General features: G+C 40.8%; 2 protein-coding genes across 4 annotated transcripts in view; one reads left to right on the top strand and one right to left on the bottom strand.

Annotated features, from left to right (window-relative positions):
- Positions 1-10706, bottom strand: part of riok3 (RIO kinase 3 (yeast)) — a 58310-nt gene extending 47604 nt beyond the window's left edge. The window contains exon 1 of the mRNA XM_062991053.1: positions 10621-10706. Within this exon, the coding sequence (XP_062847123.1) occupies positions 10621-10656 (36 nt within the window). The 5' untranslated portion in view covers positions 10657-10706. The remainder of the gene's footprint in view (positions 1-10620) is intronic.
- A 404-nt stretch (positions 10707-11110) lies between these two features.
- Positions 11111-21191, top strand: part of LOC134309771 (transmembrane protein 241) — a 37270-nt gene continuing 27189 nt past the window's right edge. For all 3 annotated transcript variants that reach the window (XM_062991055.1, XM_062991056.1, XM_062991054.1), the window contains exons 1-5: positions 11111-11303; positions 11477-11523; positions 11683-11760; positions 11877-11958; positions 12056-12133. In XM_062991055.1, the coding sequence (XP_062847125.1) occupies positions 11232-11303; positions 11477-11523; positions 11683-11760; positions 11877-11958; positions 12056-12133 (357 nt within the window). In that variant the 5' untranslated portion in view covers positions 11111-11231. The remainder of the gene's footprint in view (positions 11304-11476; positions 11524-11682; positions 11761-11876; positions 11959-12055; positions 12134-21191) is intronic.

The raw sequence follows: 21191 nt of genomic DNA, 5'->3' as shown, positions 1-21191 counted from the left end.
TTGGCAGGTGGACAAAATTTGGGCTGGTTTGTAATTATTTTGGCAGCTTAAAATATAAATAAAAAAAGCTATTGCTAAAGCAGGTGGAATATAAATTGGTCTCCCTTCTCCCTACCTTCTCCCACCACATCCAACCCGTTGTCAAAAGTTTGATTGACAGGTTATTCTTTCCAGTCCAAGACACTGTTGCCACGCCCATCAATACAGTGATTCATATGTTAGACAAGTGATTTGAGTTGAATATGAAGGTAAGCAAGTCTCATATGTACGAGAGGTTGAACTTTCATTGCTTGCAAGTTTATTTTTATTTACATGCAAAGGGTTGTGTGTCCTAACAAATAATGCATTTTACAAACTTGGCAGGCTACTTTAAAGACATGCAAGCAAAAAAAAATTTTCCTTTATAATATATAATTACTGATCTGTACATTTTAAGATATTAATTTGTAGGTCATGATGGTTTAACTGGTTTATTATTTGTGAAATGCTAAACACCATCTGCTTATCCTGTGTTTTGGGCGTTTTTTCATGCATTTTGGCTGAAAATTACTGTCGCAATCTGGCAACCCTGCCCAGAGTAGCTCAGTATTTTCTTAAAAAACAAAAACAAACCACGAATTAACAGAAGAATGTTCATTTGTAGTTCTAAACATATTTAGGGTGTTTTTTTACCCACTTTTTGTCTTTCCCACGATGTTATTCCTCATATGCAAATTAGGCAATGACGTCATTTAGCGACTTCTAGCGACTTTTAGGACAGCCAATAGCTACTTTCCTTACTGAGGAGTTGGCAACACTGCACACTGGCTAGCGTTAGCTGTGAGCTAACAAGCAGAAACTGAAAAACGGCTCGTCTTTTAATTTTTCAAAATCAACATTTTTTATTAGTTCAACCGGAAATGAACACAAGCGCGTGCATGCGCGGACATGTACTTATTTACTAAATATATCTTCAGTGTAAATCGAGCACAAGTGTTGAGAAAAAGGAGCAAACAATAATAATAACGTTACGCCCAATCCGCTGTTCTGACTCTTGTCTGCCATAGATTTTCCTGCCTATGTAAGAACTATTTTTTCCTAAATAAAAGCGCTATATTAAGAAAAAAGAATGTCTCACCTGTCGTGTAATGTGAATTATAAAATATATTGTCTGGTGTGTAGGGAAGAGATCGGATTTGTACCGTTTCCGTGCTCGTGTTTTGCACCGAGCTTGTGTGACATGTAAAGTCGCGTTCTCGTTAACCACTCAAATGTTTGGACTTTGAATTATTTTAACATTATTTTACATCACCGTCATCGCAACATGAACATTTACATTCATATTTTTTGTTACGGTATATACCTTAATTCTGGATTACAGGCATAACTAATCGTACACGTTCATACACTTTTAAGAAATATCTGTAACTATAAACTAAGCAGTTAACTTTTGGAATATATTGAAGTGTGTAGCCTGCTATTATTCTGTTTTATGTGGGCAGAGAGAGATTACAATGCCAAAATGTTGTGTGTTAATGTTTGTGTTAAAGTTTGTGTTAAAGTGTAATTGATACACATGCATTTATACTTATGCGTATTTATTATAGATCAGACAAGATAAGCAATGTTTGACGTTCAGATTGTTAAATCTTTTTATAATAAAACATTGAAATATTGTAATTACACTCAAGTGTGTACACTGTAAAGTTTGTCCGCGACAGTATATATATATATATATATATATTGTGGCGCCGGCGAGCAGGAAGGCGGGCGTCGGGGCCTCGAGTGAGCTGCCCTTGGCAGATCTCTCAGTGGTTTAGGACGTACACTCATACATACACACATACATTCATACAACAGACAAACATATAAGCTACCTATCCAGCTCTCACCGCAGCCACCCAGTCTCCCACACTGGGATACACGCTGACGGTAAGCCTGGATACCACGGCTCCTCCCACTGACGCTACATAGCCCCCTCCCTAAAGGTCAACCGTCCCGGTGACCTACTCACCAGCGACCACTGGGTGGCTCCATGTCCGGACCTCACCCCATTACACTGCCGAGCCGCTGTTTCAACACCCCTGCTGCACCTGGCTTTCCATGCCCTCGCAACAACCCCGGGGCCAGCGCACTCAGACAGATCGGGCATATTGGCCCACCGAACCACCAGAGCCTCCCAGACATCACAATCCCACTTCTGGCACCAATGTGGCGCCGGCGAGCAGGAAGGCGGGCGTCGGGGCCTCGAGTGAGCTGCCCTTGGCAGATCTCTCAGTGGTTTAGGACGTACACTCATACATACACACATACATTCATACAACAGACAAACATATAAGCTACCTATCCAGCTCTCACCGCAGCCACCCAGTCTCCCACACTGGGATACACGCTGACGGTAAGCCTGGATACCACGGCTCCTCCCACTGACGCTACAATATATATATATATATATATATATATATATATATATATATATATATATATATATATATATATATATATATATATATATATATATATATATATATATATATATATGTATATATATATATATATATATATATATATATATACACACACACACATATTATATGACCCTTGACAAGAAATTATCCTTTATCCCACTTCTGCTTCTAAAAGCTATGTATAATAAAATATGTATAATAAAATAGTAAAACAAATAATGTTTAAGGATCTGAAACCATTTGGTGTGATACCAGTAGGTAGCAAATTTGTTTTCTTACAACACTGCTTACAAGAAGTACCCTCTTTGTAAATGTTTGGTTCATTATCCTGAAATCATTCAGTGTGAAAAATGTGCAGAGGCAGTAGAGATCTAAAAAGGGGCTGACTTTTGTACATTGCTGTTAGGGCTGGGCGATTTTCACGATTAATTCGGTTAATTCGAATAAACGTTTTCACACGATGTTAGAAATGTGACAATCGCGATTGTTTACATACTTTATATTTTAATTAAAATACCAACATGTCACAAGGCAGAAACTGACCGGCAGCGAAAACCAAAACAGTAAACGGAACACAACAAGGATTATACACGGTAACAGTTAGATTCAGAAATAAGGAGCGCAAACACGATTGGCAATACTTCACAACGAGACACACAAACAGAAGAGTTTAAGATTCGTGGAATTGAACCCATCTGAACTAAATCAAAACTCCGGAGCGGCTGACCGGGTACATGTAATAGTCACGTGAGAGTCCGCGGGCGCATGGGAACTGTAGTGCATATAGACCACTGAAGTCGTTTCTTCATTTTGTATGTCACGCCATGTTGTTATGCCCATATTTGGTAACCCGGGTCTAAGAGAAATTTTGAATGGGAATATGAATGGAGATTTCGCAAATTGCCTCTCTCGCATCCTGTAGTCATAAAAAATGTTCCAAAGCTGTTACGTTTTGTTTTATGGAGATTCTTCTGTCTATTATCACTGGATCCTCTGAATTATGAAGTCGTTAAAGAGTCAAAATATGAATATTGCTACATATAAGCTAATGCTACTGCGCACTGAATTGACGTCACTAAACTGGAAGCCTCTTAATGTTTTCTTTTTTTTTTTCTTGTATAAGCCTCTTAAATAACCACACGAAGAAGCGCGATTCACCAGTGTAACAGTGGAGTAATATTCACAAGTTTTGGTTGATATTTTTAGTAGGTAGCTACATTAAAGTAGAAAGCAAGGATGGTTGGGTGTTACGCCTTTGGTCAGGGGTGGGCAATTAAATTTTCCAAGGGGCCACATTAGAAACTCGGACTGTTGTGGAGTGCCGGACCAATAAGGTGAACTTAATTCTGCTCAATATTCATTTTATCTTTTTATTTACATTTACATTACATTTTCAGCATTTATCAGACGCATTTATCCAAAGCGATTTACAATACAGTTACAGTATACAGTCTGAGCAATTAAGGGTTATGGGACTTGCTCAAGGGCCCAACAGCAGCAACCTGGCAGTGGTGGGGCTTGAACCAGCAGCCTTCTGATTACTAGTCCAGTACCTTAACCACTAGGCTACAACTGTCCACTCTTTATGAAAAGCAGTGAATTGTACAGTTCTAATAAGCTGTTAATGTTTTGATGTTACATTTAGAAAATTAGAAGTATGCAGAGTAAAAACATCAACATTATTTTACTATTTAAACCAGGGGTCCTCAAACTTTTTAACTTAAGGGCCGGATTACTGTTCTTCAGTGTTTTGGGGGGCCGGACCGCAGATGAAATAGTAAACACACCCCAAAAAAGCTATTTACTATGTATACTGGATGTATTGTCTGCTGTGTATAACTGTAGTATAATTTTACTTCATAATGATAATGCAGACATTTTATTTATTTTAATCATTTCCATTATCCCAACTCATACAGTGTTTCCCCAAAAATCAGTGTGAACTGTGAGTCTGCTTTTGCCTGACGAGACAGTCAGCATCAGGTTCCATATTTGTTACTGCCAGTCATAATAGGTAATAAGTGTTGATGAGTGAGTCTGAATCTAGTTGGAGATTTAAGGTGTTTAAACTTCGATAAAGTCTGCTCACAGGTACAGTTGTACCTCGGTATACGTCCTTAATCCGTTCCAGATCCTTGGATTCATACCAAACAGGACGTGTACCAAACGAATTTCTCCCATTAGAAATAAAGGGAAAATGATTAATCCGTTCCCATGAAAAAAAATCCTATTGTTATTGACATATTACACGTTGATGGGGTTGTATAAAATAATGTATAAAACGGATAGTTCCGGTCCTAAAATCTGATTGGCTGAGCTGCGTTCAAAGCCGTTGTAAAATCCCCGATATAAGCGCACCTGTGACCACCTCACATCATCCCATATTAATACACCACTGAAAAGAACAAGTACAAACTTGGTTGAACACTATTTTAAGTCATGTACTATACATGGAAATGTCCAGATTAATATAAACAATAATCTTAATCATTAAGCGGGTGTTTCATCCAAGAAATAATGTAATGTAATAGTTCGCCCTCATGTTGCTTAGCAACACGGCACACCGTTAACGCTCGTAGCTTTGTCTCGCGAGAGGTAAACAAGGGTCGCGCGCGGTGTCATGACTCATTTTGACCCGTACAAGTTCTAGCACGCGAGTTGTATTCCAAACAAAGGTCGTATACCAAGCAACATTGTTCGCGTCCAAACAGGACAATAATTCCTGAATCTGCCTGTAGTTAAGAGCATTAGTTTTAATGAAATTAACACAGGACACGACGATTTTCATAATGAAATTCCATTTAACTGCTTTGCCTCTCGCAGAACCCACCATGCTTGGAGCGCCACCCGTTGGATCGCTGCCGTATAATCTACGGAGACTCCACGTGACCAATTTTTGTTTCCTGTTATTTTTTTCCGCTATAATACTGTGAGTTTAAAGATGAACAGTGGCCAGACAACATGTATTGCTGCTGTGGTTAAAGGGGCCGGTCAAATGAAAGCATCGGGCCGTAGTTTGATGACCCCTGCTCTAAAGCATGATCTTGATATAATTAAAAATAAATTATTAATAATTTTATTTTTCAAAGGTTAAGATGGTAAAAAGAGCCCGCAATTGAAGAATCACCCATATACTGTATATGTATATATACAGGGGTTGGACAAAATAACTGAAACACCTGGTTTTAGACCACAATAATTTATTAGTATGGTGTAGGGCCTCATTTTGCGGCCAATACAGCGTCAATTCGTCTTGGAAATGACATATACAAGTCCTGCACAGTGGTCAGAGGGATTTTAAGCCATTCTTCTTGCAGGATAGTGGCCAGGTCACTACGTGAAGCTGGTGGAGGAAAACGTTTCCTGACTCGCTTCTCCAAAACACCCCAAAGTGGCTCAATAATATTTAGATCTGGTGACTGTGCAGGCCATGGGAGATGTTCAACTTCACTTTCATGTTCATCAAACCAATCTTTCACCAGTCTTGCTGTGTGTATTGGTGCATTGTCATCCTGATACACGGCACCGCCTTCAGGATACAATGTTTGAACCATTGGATGCACATGGTCCTCCAGAATGGTTCGGTAGTCCTTGGCAGTGACGCGCCCATCTAGCACAAGTATTGGGCCAAGGGAATGCCATGATATGGCAGCCCAAACCATCACTGATCCACCCCCATGCTTCACTCTGGGCATGCAACAGTCTGGGTGGTACGCTTCTTTGGGGCTTCTCCACACCGTAACTCTCCCGGATGTGGGGAAAACAGTAAAGGTGGACTCATCAGAGAACAATACATGTTTCACATTGTCCACAGCCCAAGATTTGCGCTCCTTGCACCATTGAAACCGACGTTTGGCATTGGCACGAGTGACCAAAGGTTTGGCTATAGCAGCCCGGCCGTGTATATTGACCCTGTGGAGCTCCCGACGGACAGTTCTGGTGGAAACAGGAGAGTTGAGGTGCACATTTAATTCTGCCGTGATTTGGGCAGCCGTGGTTTTATGTTTTTTGGATACAATCCGGGTTAGCACCCGAACATCCCTTTCAGACAGCTTCCTCTTGCGTCCACAGTTAATCCTGTTGGATGTGGTTTGTCCTTCTTGGTGGTATGCTGACATTACCCTGGATACCGTGGCTCTTGATACATCACAAAGACTTGCTGTCTTGGTCACAGATGCGCCAGCAAGACGTGCACCAACAATTTGTCCTCTTTTGAACTCTGGTATGTCACCCATAATGTTGTGTGGATTGCAATATTTTGAGCAAAACTGTGCTCTTACCCTGCTAATTGAACCTTCACACTCTGCTCTTACTGGTGCAATGTGCAATTAATGAAGATTGGCCACCAGACTGGTCCAATTTAGCCATGAAACCTCCCACACTAAAATGACAGGTGTTTCAGTTATTTTGTCCAACCCCTGTACATATATATATATATACATATATATATATATATACATATATATATATATACATATATATATACAGTTAGGCCCAGAAATATTTGGACAGTGACACAATCTTCATGATTTGGGCTCTGCATGCCACCACATTGGATTTGAAATAAAACAACTGAGATGTAATTGAAGTGTAGACTTTCATGTTTAATTCAAGGGGTTAAACAAAAATATCCTATAAAACATTTAGGAATTGCAACCATTTTTCTACAAAGCCTCCTCATTTCAGGGGTTCAAAAGTAATTGGACAAATTAACTTCACCATAAATAAAATGTTCATTTTTAATACTTTGTTGAGAATCTTTTGCAGGCAATGACTGCCTGAAGTCTGAAACCCATGGACATCACCAAAAGCTGGGTTTCCTCATTTGTGGTGCTTTGCCAGGCCTTTACTGTGGCTGTCTTCAGTTGTTGCTTGTTTGTGGGTCTTTCTGCCTTAAGTTTTGTCTTAAGCAAGTGAAATTCATGCTCAATCAGGTTAAGATCTGGTGATTGACTCAGCCATTGCAGAATATTCCACTTCTTTGCCTTAAAAAAACTCCTGGGTTGCTTTCGCAGTATGTTTTGGGTCATTGTCCATCTGTACTGTGACGCGCTGTCCAATCAACCTTGCTGCATTTGGTTGAATCTGAGAAGAAAGTATATCACTGTACACTTCAGAATTCATCCGGCTGCTTCTGTCTTCTGTCACATCATCAATAAACACTAGTGACCCAGTGCCATTGGAAGCCATGCATGCCCATGCCATCACACTGCCTCCACCATGTTTTACAGAGGATGTGGTGTGCTTTGGATCGTGAGCCGTTCCAAGCCTTCTCCATACTTTATTCTTCCCATCTTTCTGGTACAGGTAATCTTAGTTTCATCTGTCCAAAGAATGCTGTTCCAGAACTGGGCTGGCTTCTTTAGATGTTTTTTGGCAAAGTCTAATGTGGCCTTTACTATTTTTGAGTCTGATTAATAATTTGCACCTTGTGGTGAACCCTCTGTATTTGCTCTCATGAAGTCTTCTCTTTATGGTAAACTTAGATACTGATAAACCTACCTCCTGTAGAGTGTTCTTCACTTGGGTGGATGTTGTGAAGGGGTTTTTCTTCACCATGGAAAGGATTCTGCGATCATCCACCACTGTTGTCTTCCGTGGACGTCCAGGTCTTTTCGAGTCCCCGAGCTCAACAGTGCGCTCTTTTTCCCCCAGAATGTACCAAACTGTTGATTTTGCCACTTCTAACATTTCCGCTATCTCTGTGATGGATTTCTTTTTTTTTTCAGCCTAATGATGGTCTGTTTCACTTCCATTGAGAGCTCCTTTGACCGCATGTTGTGGGTTCACAGCAACGGCTTCCAAATGCAAATGCTACACCTGGAATCAACTCCAGACATTTTACTTGCTTAATTGATGATGGATTAATGAGGGAATAACCCATGCAGCCCATGAAATAGCTTTTGAGATAATTGTCCAATTACTTTTGGTCCCTTGAAAAAGAGGCAGCTACATATTAAAGAGCTGTAATTCCTAAATCCTTCCTCCAATTAGGATGTGAATACCTTGAATTAAAGCTGAGAGTCTGCACTTTAAGCCCATATTGATTATATAACTGTATCTTGGATATGTTTTGGTAAACAGCTAAAATGCCAAAACTTGTGTCACTGTCCAAATATTTCTGGGCCTAACTGTATATACAGTGTATCACAAAAGTGAGTACACCCCTCACATTTCTGCAGATATTTAAGTATATCTTTTCATGGGACAACACTGACAAAATGACACTTTGAAACAATGAAAAGTAGTCTGTGTGCAGCTTATATAACAGTGTAAATTTATTCTTCCCTCAAAATAACAAAATATACAGCCATTAATGTCTAAACCACCGGCAACAAAAGTGAGTACACCCCTTAGTGAAAGTTCCTGAAGTGTCAATATTTTGTGTGGCCACCATTATTTCCCAGAACTGCCTTAACTCCCCTGGGCAAGGAGTTTACCAGAGCTTCACAGGTTGCCACTGGAATGCTTTTCCACTCCTCCATGACGACATCACGGCGCTGGCGGATATTCGAGACTTTGCGCTCCTCCACCTTCCGCTTGAGGATGCCCCAAAGATGTTCTATTGGGTTTAGGTCTGGAGACATGCTTGGCCAGTCCATCACCTTTACCCTCAGCCTCTTCAATAAAGCAGTGGTCGTCTTAGAGGTGTGTTTGGGGTCATTATCATGCTGGAACACTGCCCTGCGACCCAGTTTCCGGAGGGAGGGGATCATGCTCTGCTTCAGTATTTCACAGTACATATTGGAGTTCATGTGTCCCTCAATGAAATGTAACTCCCCAACACCTGCTGCACTCATGCAGCCCCAGACCATGGCATTCCCACCACCATGCTTGACTGTAGGCATGACACACTTATCTTTGTACTCCTCACCTGATTGCCGCCACACATGCTTGAGACCATCTGAACCAAATAAATTAATCTTGGTCTCATCAGACCATAGGACATGGTTCCAGTAATCCATGTCCTTTGTTGACATGTCTTCAGCAAACTGTTTGCGGGCTTTCTTGTGTAGAGACTTCAGAAGAGGCTTCCTTCTGGGGTGACAGCCATGCAGACCAATTTGATGTAGTGTGCGGCGTATGGTCTGAGCACTGACAGGCTGACCCCCCACCTTTTCAATCTCTGCAGCAATGCTGACAGCACTCCTGCGCCTATCTTTCAAAGACAGCAGTTGGATGTGACGCTGAGCACGTGCACTCAGCTTCTTTGGACGACCAACGCGAGGTCTGTTCTGAGTGGACCCTGCTCTTTTAAAACGCTGGATGATCTTGGCCACTGTGCTGCAGCTCAGTTTCAGGGTGTTGGCAATCTTCTTGTAGCCTTGGCCATCTTCATGTAGCGCAACAATTCGTCTTTTAAGATCCTCAGAGAGTTCTTTGCCATGAGGTGCCATGTTGGAACTTTCAGTGACCAGTATGAGAGAGTGTGAGAGCTGTACTACTAAATTGAACACACCTGCTCCCTATGCACACCTGAGACCTAGTAACACTAACAAATCACATGACATTTTGGAGGGAAAATGACAAGCAGTGCTCAATTTGGACATTTAGGGGTGTAGTCTCTTAGGGGTGTACTCACTTTTGTTGCCGGTGGTTTAGACAATAATGGCTGTATATTGAGTTATTTTGAGGGAAGAATAAATTTACACTGTTATATAAGCTGCACACAGACTACTTTTCATTGCGTCAAAGTGTCATTTTGTCAGTGTTGTCCCATGAAAAGATATACTTAAATATCTGCAGAAATGTGAGGGGTGTACTCACTTTTGTGATACACTGTATATATATATATATATACACACACACACACACATTGTAACACGGAAGCAAATACGTCCTTTCAAACTTTACTGACGGCTCATAGGACGTATTTGCTTCCGTGTTGATACCGATTACCTGTATGTTAATATCAATTGTTAATTATCAGGGGGGTTTTTTTCTTATAAAAATGAGTGAATATGTTATCCCCAAAATAAAAATGTTTAATAAAAGCTGAAGGAATTACATTAGGGTCTGGTGTATATATATACAGAAGCAAATACGTCCTTTCAAACGGCTCACTTACATCTACGGGCCTAGCCAAGCCTTGTTAATCCGCTGTAGGCCGTAGTCTTAAATTGACTAATTTGCTAAAGTTACTATACCATTGTAATTGACAGGAAAGACTCACCTTAATTTCTTTTACGGCTACGTCTACTTGATCCATAATTGTAGGTTTTAGAGAAGTTAGTGTTGATATAACGTACAACCTGACAATATTTGTAAAAAAAAAAATAATAATAATAATAATAATAAATTAAAAAAAAATTGATTCTTTGTTAGTAGAATATAAGTATTGCGGAGACGTTTTAACGTGAGTTATTTTCGTAAACCTATTTCGTGTTTGTCGAATGACAGCAGCTGTGTTATCAGACGAACCTTACCCAAGTCTGGTGTGGGGCGGCAGAGAGGGTACTTTTCAAAGTAAAAGTCAAAGAATACTTCTTAACTTAAAATGGCTTTAAATATTGTCTTTTAACATTTAAACAGCATGAAAGAAAAGTATTTAGTGTTTGATTTTTATCACAAATTTTCATGCCCATTCACATTTTTAGTGTAAAAATTATACTCGTTAACATAAACGCACCACTACGTATAAAGGGTGTGTCCTAAACCTTGGACATAGCTTTAACAAAACATATACGTTACGTGGCTAGCAGGCCATACTTAGATAAACATATATACTGTACATATGTGTGTATATTTGTTTATATAAAATCTTATATAGCGGTTTCTTGACCGATGAATTTAGCGCGAGACAATCCAGGTCTTGTGTTTTGTATCTTTTTCGTAGCGTCCTGTTTCACAAATAAGGTAAGGAATCAATAATCTTATTTGTTGCGTCTGAAATGCTGTTGTATTCGTTTACTTTTCCTATTGTTTCTTAGCTTTATTGTGTATTGGGCTGTGCAGTTTGTTTTGGAGCTCTCTGTGCATAACTTTTAAACACGCATGCAGTAATGCAAAGCAAATATTTGTATTTTCAGTATGTGTTGTCTGTCTTGAGGTTCACGTATCCCACGCTTTTTCAAGGGTAAGTCTGAATCGCAGCTTTAATGTGTATGGTCTATTTACTTTTATTATTTTTTTAATCCGTACTCCGACGTCCGATTTATTTCATATTAATGTAACCTCCTTATACTTAATTCAAGTAGTCATGAATTAACTTGCATTTTCATGGCTCAACTTTGAGGTGGCAGTCGTTCTCAGGAGCTGTCCTACTCTGGGTGACTGGAAGGCTTGGATGGGTGGAGATTAATGGTTTTCCCAGGTAGCCAAATGAAGTTGTGTAGATAAAACTCAATAATCTAACATCACTGCAACAAATAATTACGACCTTGTCTAAATACACTGCCCTTTAATGTATTATTTATCTGTTTTTTTTAGGTCAGCAGCAGTGTCATGGCTTCCCGCAACAGTCCTTTTCTTGGGAAACATTTATGGTGGATCCAAAGCTTTGTCTATCCTGGTATGTTTGTTGTTTTGTAAATGTAATGAAAGTGTAATAAAATTTTGGCCTTGGCTTCTTATCTTTCTACTGATCAGTTTTTATTTGTTGTGGCTAGCCTATCCCATTCTTTTTCGTCTTACAAAGTGTGTCGGAAGTGGTCTTCTTCCTCATCATTAGATTCATTCAAAGAGAGGTATGCATAAACACTGCTAACATTGTTGAAATGGATTTGAAATCTGTACTTAAGGATGCAACATTCATACTAGATTTTGCCATCTTAAACTAATACATTAAGCTTTTGATGCTTTACAGATTTGTAGACTTTTCTAAAACTTAATAATGGTTTTTCATAGTAGAGTGCAGAAACCTGCATAGCCCATAGTTACACTCACTTGTGTTTCCTGTCATCACACCATTATTTACTTTTATATTTATAAACAGTTGCAATTGTAATTATTCAATCCCTCACACCTTTAAAGGTATTATGTAGAATTGACAAGAAGTCTCAACAAACAGTAAAAATATTTATTGATCCATACAAGCAGTTTTGATAATGTAAGCTGACAATTTTAAATTTACCAAATGATTAAGTGTTTGAGGTGTTATTTTGTCCTGTTCTTCCTGCAAACACTTCTTAAGGTGGGTAACTAAAGAAATGAAGACAAAACATAAAAGATCTTGAGTTAATACTGTCTGCAATTAAATAAAAGACGAAGTAAACGTAAAAAAAAAAAAACACTGTTTTTTAAATGAGCATTTTCCATACTATACCAACTTGTTCTGATTACATCTCATGCCACTTAAAAGATGTTTCAGCACCAAGAATACCACATCTTAAGGTGTGCAGCAGTACAGGTTGTCATTGTCAACCTGTTAAAAAAAACATTACAACACCATGACAGACCCTGGCCTTTGGACTTGTTGCTGATAAGTCTGGATGGTCCTTTTCATCTTTTGATCCGGAGCACACAGTATCCATCTCTTCAAAAAGATTTTTTTTTTAAAAAGGTCTGGAATACTAATTTGTTGCGGCCAGTAAGGTGGCATTTGTGAGTGTAACTCCATATTGTTAAGCTTGACAGGTTTGCCAAAGTAATCCCTTTCCCATGTTTTTATATTACCTATTGATGAATAATGGTTTTTGATGCAGTGCTGTCCGAGCTATTGGACGTCACAGTTGTTTAGCTTATGCTTGCGCCCTTGACATTTACACACTGAAGATTCCTTGAAACGTTAAATTATATTATGTACAAGAGAGATATATGCAAATCCCTTCCACCTTTTCTTTGAGGAACATTGTTTTTAAACATCATGCAGTTTCTCACACATTTTTGACAAATCTAAGATCCTCTGTGCACCTTTGCTCAACACATACTCAGCCGTTCATGGACACTGCTTTTGTACCAAATCCTGATTACAATCACCTGTTGACATCACCTGTTTGCAGTCACATTATTGTTTTTGTTTTTTTAACAAAAATACAAAAGAGAAATCTAAATCAAATTTTATTTGTAAGATTATAGTCAGGTCTATCATTAACCAAACAGAAACAACTGAGTAGAAGGCTTAAAACTGGGTGTGGAACAGCCAAACTGCTACAAAGGTGAGGTTGTGAAAGTCAATTTTATGTCACAGGTCATAAACCATGGCATGACTAAGCACAGCAACAAGACACAAGGTAGTTAAACTGCATCAACAAGGTCTCTCCCAGGCAAAGATTGTAAAGCTGACTGGGATTTCAATGTGTGCTTTTCTAGCTCTTTTGAAGAAGCACAAAGAAATGGGCAACATTGAGAACTTTAGACGCATTGGTCGGCCAACAAAGTTGCAACAGATGAAAGACACATCATGCTTACTTCCCTTTGAAATCAGAGGATGTCCTGCAGTCTCAATTAGCTAACAACTGGTGAAAACCAGTGGGACCCAGATGCAGCCATCTACTGTTTGGAGAAGGCAAAAAGCCAAACCTTCAACATGGAAACAAGGCCAAGGGACTCAACTATGCACTAGAACATAGGAACTAGGGTGCAGTAAAATGACAGCTGGTGCGCTGGTGGAGGTTCCTGGTTAGTTTGGGGCAGTATTTAAGCAATCTGAGTTGGGGATTTGGTCAGGATTAATGCTGTCCTTAATACTGAAAAATACAGGCAGATACCTATCCATAATGCAATACCATCATGATATGGCCCCACAGAGCCCTGCTTTCAACATCATTGAGTCTGTCTGGGAGACAGAATATGAGCAAGGCTACATCCACAGAAGATCAGAACTAATCACAAAAGAGGTTAGTTCTCCATGATGTTTAAAACAACCTCCCAAAATCCTTCAAAATCTGTGTGCAAGTGTGTCTAGAAGAATTTGTGCTGTTTTAGGGCAAAGGGTAGTCACACCAAATATTGATCTGATTTAGATTTCTCTTTTGTTCATTCTTTTTGCAGTTGTTAATTGAACTTAATTTTGCCCAAAACTTCCGCAAATTACTGTGTATATATATATATATATATATTTATATATATATATATATACAGTGTATCACAAAAGTGAGTATACCCCTCACATTTCTGCAAATATTTCATTATATCTTTTCATGGGACAACACTATAGACATGAAACTTGGATATAACTTAGAGTAGTCAGTGTACAGCTTGTATAGCAGTGTAGATTTACTGTCTTCTGAAAATAACTCAACACACAGCCATTAATGTCTAAATAGCTGGCAACATAAGTGAGTACACCCCACAGTGAACATGTCCAAATTGTGCCCAAATGTGTCGTTGTCCCTCCCTGGTGTCATGTGTCAAGGTCCCAGGTGTAAATGGGGAGCAGGGCTGTTAAATTTGGTGTTTTGGGTACAATTCTCTCATACTGGCCACTGGATATTCAACATGGCACCTCATGGCAAAGAACTCTCTGAGGATGTGAGAAATAGAATTGTTGCTCTCCACAAAGATGGCCTGGGCTATAAGAAGATTGCTAACACCCTGAAACTGAGCTACAGCATGGTGGCCAAGGTCATACAGCGGTTTTCCAGGACAGGAACAGGCTTCCCCAGGGTCGACCAAAGAAGTTGAGTCCACGTGTTCGGCATCATATCCAGAGGTTGGCTTTAAAAAATAGACACATGAGTGCTGCCAGCATTGCTGCAGAGGTTGAAGACGTGGGAGGTCAGCCTGTCAGTGCTCAGACCATACGCTGCACACTGCATCAACTCGGTCTGCATGGTCGTCAACAGTTTGCTGAAGACAAGCAGTCCAAGAACATGGATTACTGGAATGCCCTGTGGTCTGACGAGACCAAGATAAACTTGTTTGGCTCAGATGGTGTCCAGCATGTGTGGCGGCGCCCTGGTGAGAAGTACCAAGACAACTGTATCTTGCCTACAGTCAAGCATGGTGGTGGTAGCATCATGGTCTTGGGCTGCATGAGTGTTGCTGGCACTGGGGAGCTGCAGTTCATTGAGGGAAACATGAATTCCAACATGTACTGTGACATTCTGAAACAGAGCATGATCCCCTCCCTTCGAAAACTGGGCCTCATGGCAGTTTTCAAACAGGATAACGACCCCAAACACAACCTCCAAGATGACAACTGCCTTGCTGAGGAAGCTGAAGGTAAAGGTGATGGACTAAACCCAATTGAGCACCTGTGGCGCATCCTCAAGTGGAAGGTGGAGGAGTTCAAGGTGTCTAACATCCACCAGCTCCGTGATGTCATCATGGAGGAGTGGAAGAGGATTCCAGTAGCAACCTGTGCAGCTCTGGTGAATTCCATGCCCAGGAGGGTTAAGGCAGTGCTGGATAATAATGGTGGTCACACAAAATATTGACACTTTGGGCACAATTTGGACATGTTCACTGTGGGGTGTACTCACTTATGTTGCCAGCTATTTAGACATTAATGGCTGTGTGTTGAGTTATTTTCAGAAGACAGTAAATCTACACTGCTATACAAGTTGTACACTGACTACTCTAACTTATATCCAAGTTTTATTTCTATAGTGTTGTCCCATGAAAAGATATAATAAAATATTTGCAGAAATGTGAGGGGTGTACTCACTTTTGTGATACACTGTATATATATATATATATATATATATATATCACACACACACACATATACAGGGGTTGGACAAAATAACTGAAACACCTGGTTTTAGACCACAATAATTTATTAGTATGGTGTAGGGCCTCCTTTTGCGGCCAATACAGCGTCAATTCGTCTTGGAAATGACATATACAAGTCCTGCACAGTGGTCAGAGGGATTTTAAGCCATTCTTCTTGCAGGATAGTGGCCAGGTCACAACGTGATGCTGGTGGAGGAAAACGTTTCCTGACTCGCTTCTCCAAAACACCCCAAAGTGGCTCAATAATATTTAGATCTGGTGACTGTGCAGGCCATGGGAGATGTTCAACTTCACTTTCATGTTCATCAAACCAATCTTTCACCAGTCTTGCTGTGTGTATTGGTGCATTGTCATCCTGATACACGTCACCGCCATTGGATGCACATGGTCCTCCAGAATGGTTCGGTAGTCCTTGGCAGTGACGCGCCCATCTAGCACAAGTATTGGGCCAAGGGAATGCCATGATATGGCAGCCCAAACCATCACTGATCCACCCCCATGCTTCACTCTGGGCATGCAACAGTCTGGGTGGTACGCTTCTTTGGGGCTTCTCCACACCGTAACTCTCCCGGATGTGGGGAAAACAGTAAAGGTGGACTCATCAGAGAACAATACATGTTTCACATTGTCCACAGCCCAAGATTTGCGCTCCTTGCACCATTGAAACCGACGTTTGGCATTGGCACGAGTGACCAAAGGTTTGGCTACAGCAGCCCGGCCGTGTATATTGACCCTGTGGAGCTCCCGACGGACAGTTCTGGTGGAAACAGGAGAGTTGAGGTGCACTTTTAATTCTGCCGTGATTTGGGCAGCCGTGGTTTTATGTTTTTTGGATACAATCCGGGTTAGCACCCGAACATCCCTTTCAGACAGCTTCCTCTTGCGCCCACAGTTAATCCTGTTGGATGTGGTTTGTCCTTCTTGGTGGTATGCTGACATTACCCTGGATACCGTGGCTCTTGATACATCACAAAGACTTGCTGTCTTGGTCACAGATGCGCCAGCAAGACGTGCACCAACAATTTGTCCTCTTTTGAACTCTGGTATGTCACCCATAATGTTGTGTGCATTGCAATATTTTGAGCAAAACTGTCCTCTTACCCTGCTAATTGAACCTTCACACTCTGCTCTTACTGGTGCAATGTGCAATTAATGAAGATTGGCCACCAGACTGGTCCAATTTAGCCATGAAACCTCCCACACTAAAATGACAGGTGTTTCAGTTATTTTGTCCAACCCCTGTATATACACATATATGTGTGTGTATGTATATATATACAGTGTATCACAAAAGTGAGTACACCCCTCACATTTCTGCAGATATTTAAGTATATATTTTTATGGGACAACACTGACAAAATGACACTTTGACACAATGAAAAGTAGTCTGTGTGCAGCTTATATAACAGTGTAAATTTTTTCTTCCCTCAAAATAACTCAATATACAGCCATTAATGTCTAAACCACCGGCAACAAAAGTGAGTACACCCCTTAGTGAAAGTTCCTGAAGTGTCAATATTTTGTGTGGCCACCATTATTTCCCAGAACTGCCTTAACTCTCCTGGGCATGGAATTTACCAGAGCTTCACAGGTTGCCACTGGAATGCTTTTCCATGACGACATCACGGAGCTGGCGGATATTCGAGACTTTGCGCTCCTCCACCTTCCGCTTGAGGATGCCCCAAAGATGTTCTATTGGGTTTAGGTCTGGAGACATGCTTGGCCAGTCCATCACCTTTACCCTCAGCCTCTTCAATAAAGCAGTGGTCGTCTTAGAGGTGTGTTTGGGGTCATTATCATGCTGGAACACTGCCCTGCGACCCAGTTTCCGGAGGGAGGGGATCATGCTCTGCTTCAGTATTTCACAGTACATATTGGCGTTCATGTGTCCCTCAATGAAATGTAACTCCCCAACACCTGCTGCACTCATGCAGCCCCAGACCATGTCATTCCCACCACCATGCTTGACTGTAGGCATGACACACTTATCTTTGTACTCCTCACCTGATTGTTGCCACACATGCTTGAGAACATCTGAACCAAACAAATTAATCTTGGTCTCATCAGACCATAGGACATGGTTCCAGTAATCCATGTCCTTTGTTGACATGTCTTCAGCAAACTGTTTGCAGGCTTTCTTGTGTAGAGACTTCAGAAGAGGCTTCCTTCTGGGGTGACAGCCATGCAGACCAATTTGATGTAGTGTGCGGCGTATGGTCTGAGCACTGACAGGCTGACCCCCCACCTTTTCAATCTCTGCAGCAATGCTGACAGCACTCCTGCGCCTATCTTTCAAAGACAGCAGTTGGATGTGACGCTGAGCACGTGCACTCAGCTTCTTTGGACGACCAACACGAGGTCTGTTCTGAGTGGACCCTGCTCTTTTAAAACGCTGGATGATCTTGGCCACTGTGCTGCAGCTCAGTTTCAGGGTGTTGGCAATCTTCTTGTAGCCCTGGTCATCTTCATGTAGCGCAACAATTCGTCTTTTAAGATCCTCAGAGAGTTCTTTGCCATGAGGTGCCATGTTGGAACTTTCAGTGACCAGTATGAGAGAGTGTGAGAGCTGTACTACTAAATTGAACACACCTGCTCCCTATGCACACCTAAGACCTAGTAACACTAACAAATCACATGACATTTTGGAGGGAAAATGACAAGCAGTGCTCAATTTGGACATTTAGGGGTGTAGTCTCTTAGGGGTGTACTCACTTTTGTTGCCGGTGGTTTAGACATTAATGGCTGTATATTGAGTTATTTTGAGGGAAGAATAAATTTACACTGTTATATAAGCTGCACACAGACTACTTTTCATTGTGTCAAAGTGTCATTTTGTCAGTGTTGTCCCATGAAAAGATATACTTAAATATCTGCAGAAATGTGAGGGGTGTACTCACTTTTGTGATACACTGTATATATATATATATATATATACAGTGCCTTGCAAAAGTATTCAGCCCCCTTGAACTTTTCAACCTTTTGCCACATTTCAGGCTTCAAACATAACGATATGAAATTGTAATTTTTTGTGAAGAATCAACAACAAGTGGGACACAATCGTGAAGTAGAACGAAATTTATTGGATATTTTAAACTTTTTTTAGAAATAAAAAACTAAAAAGTGGGGCGTGCAATATTATTCAGCCCCTTTACTTTCAGTGCAGCAAACTCACTCCAGAAGTTCAGTGAGGATCTCTGAATGATCCAATGTTACCTAAATGACTGATGGTGATAAATAGAATCCACCTGTGTGTAATCAAGTCTCCGTATAAATGCACCTGCTCTGTGACAGTCTCAGAGTTCTGTTTAAAGCGCAGAGAGCATCATGAAGACCAAGGAACACACCAGGTAGGTCCGAGATACTGTTGTGGAGAAGTTTAAAGCCGGATTTGGATACAAAAAGATTTCCCAAGCTTTAAACATCTCAAATAGCACTGTGCAAGCGATCATATTGAAATGGAAGGAGTATCAGACCACTGCAAATCTACCAAGACCCGGCCGTCCCTCTAAACTTTCAGCTCAAACAAGGAGAAGACTGATCAGAGATGCAGCCAAGAGGCCCATGATCACTCTGAATGAACTGCAGAGATCTACAGCTGAGGTGGGAGACTCTGTCAGACACAATCAGTCGTACACTGCACAAATCTGGCCTTTATGGAAGAGTGGCAAGAAGAAAGCCATTTCTCAAAGATATCTATAAAAAGTCACCTGGGAGACACACCAAACATGTGGAAGAAGGTGCTCTGGTCAGATGAAACCAAAATCGAACTTTTTGGCCACAATGCAAAACGTTATGTTTGGCGTAAAAGCAACACAGCTCATCACCCTGAACACACCATCCCCACTGTCAAACATGGTGGTGGCAGCATCATGGTTTGGACCTGCTTTTCTTCAGCAGGGACAGGGAAGATGGTTAAAATTGATGGGAAGATGGATGGAGCCAAATACAGGACCATTCTGGAAGAAAACCTGTTGCAGTCTGCAAAAGACCTGAGACTGGGACGGAGATTTATCTTCCAACAAGACAATGATCCAAAACATAAAGCAAAATCTACAATGGAATGGTTCACAAATAAACGTATCCAGGTGTTAGAATGGCCAAGTCAAAGTCCAGACCTGAATCCCATCGAGAATCTGTGGAAAGAGCTGAAAACTGCTGTTCACAAACGCTCTCCATCCAACCTCACTGAGCTCGAGCTGTTTTGCAAGGAAGAATGGGCAAAAATGTCTGTCTCTCGATGTGCAAAACTGATAGAGACATACCCCAAGCGACTTGCAGCTGTAATCGCAGCAAAAGGTGGCGCTACAAAGTATTAACGCAAGGGGGCTGAATAATATTGCACGCCCCACTTTTCAGTTTTTTATTTCTAAAAAAAGTTTAAAATATCCAATAAATTTCGTTCCACTTCACGATTGTGTCCCACTTGTTGTTGATTCTTCACAAAAAATTACAATTTCATATCGTTATGTTTGAAGCCTGAAATGTGGCAAAAGGTTGAAAAGTTCAAGGGGGCTGAATACTTTTGCAAGGCACTGTATATATACAGCGAAGCCTGAAATTATTCATACCCCTGGCAAATTTTGACTTAAAGTTACTTTTATTCAACCAGCAATTGTTTTTTTGACCGGAAATGACACAGGCGTCTCCCAGAACATAATAAGACGATGTACAAGAGGCGTCATTGTGAAAAAATATATTTCTCAGCTTTTATTTACATTTGAACAAAAAGTGGCATGTCCAAAATTATTCATACCCTTCTCAATAATCAATAGAAAAGCCTTTATTGGCTATTACAGCAATCAAACGCTTCCTGTAATTGCTGACCAGCTTTTTGCATGTCTCCACTGGTATGTTTGCCCATTCATCTTTAGCGATGAGCTCCAACTCTTTCAGGTTGGAGGGTCTCCTTGCCATCACCCTGATCTTTAGCTCCCTCCACAGATTCTCAATTGGATTCAAGTCAGGACTCTGGCTGGGCCACTGCAAAACGTTAATGTTTTTGTCCGCTAACCATTTCTTCACCACGTTTGCTGTGTGTTTTGGGTCGTTGTCGTGCTGAAATGTCCACTGGTGCCCAAGGCCAAGTTTCTCTGCAGACTGCCTGATGTTGTTGTTGAGAATCTTGAT

Source organism: Trichomycterus rosablanca, chromosome 3 (genome assembly GCF_030014385.1).
Source record: "Trichomycterus rosablanca isolate fTriRos1 chromosome 3, fTriRos1.hap1, whole genome shotgun sequence".
Taxonomy (NCBI): Eukaryota; Metazoa; Chordata; class Actinopteri; order Siluriformes; family Trichomycteridae; genus Trichomycterus; species Trichomycterus rosablanca.
This window is presented reverse-complemented; position numbering and strand designations above follow the sequence as displayed.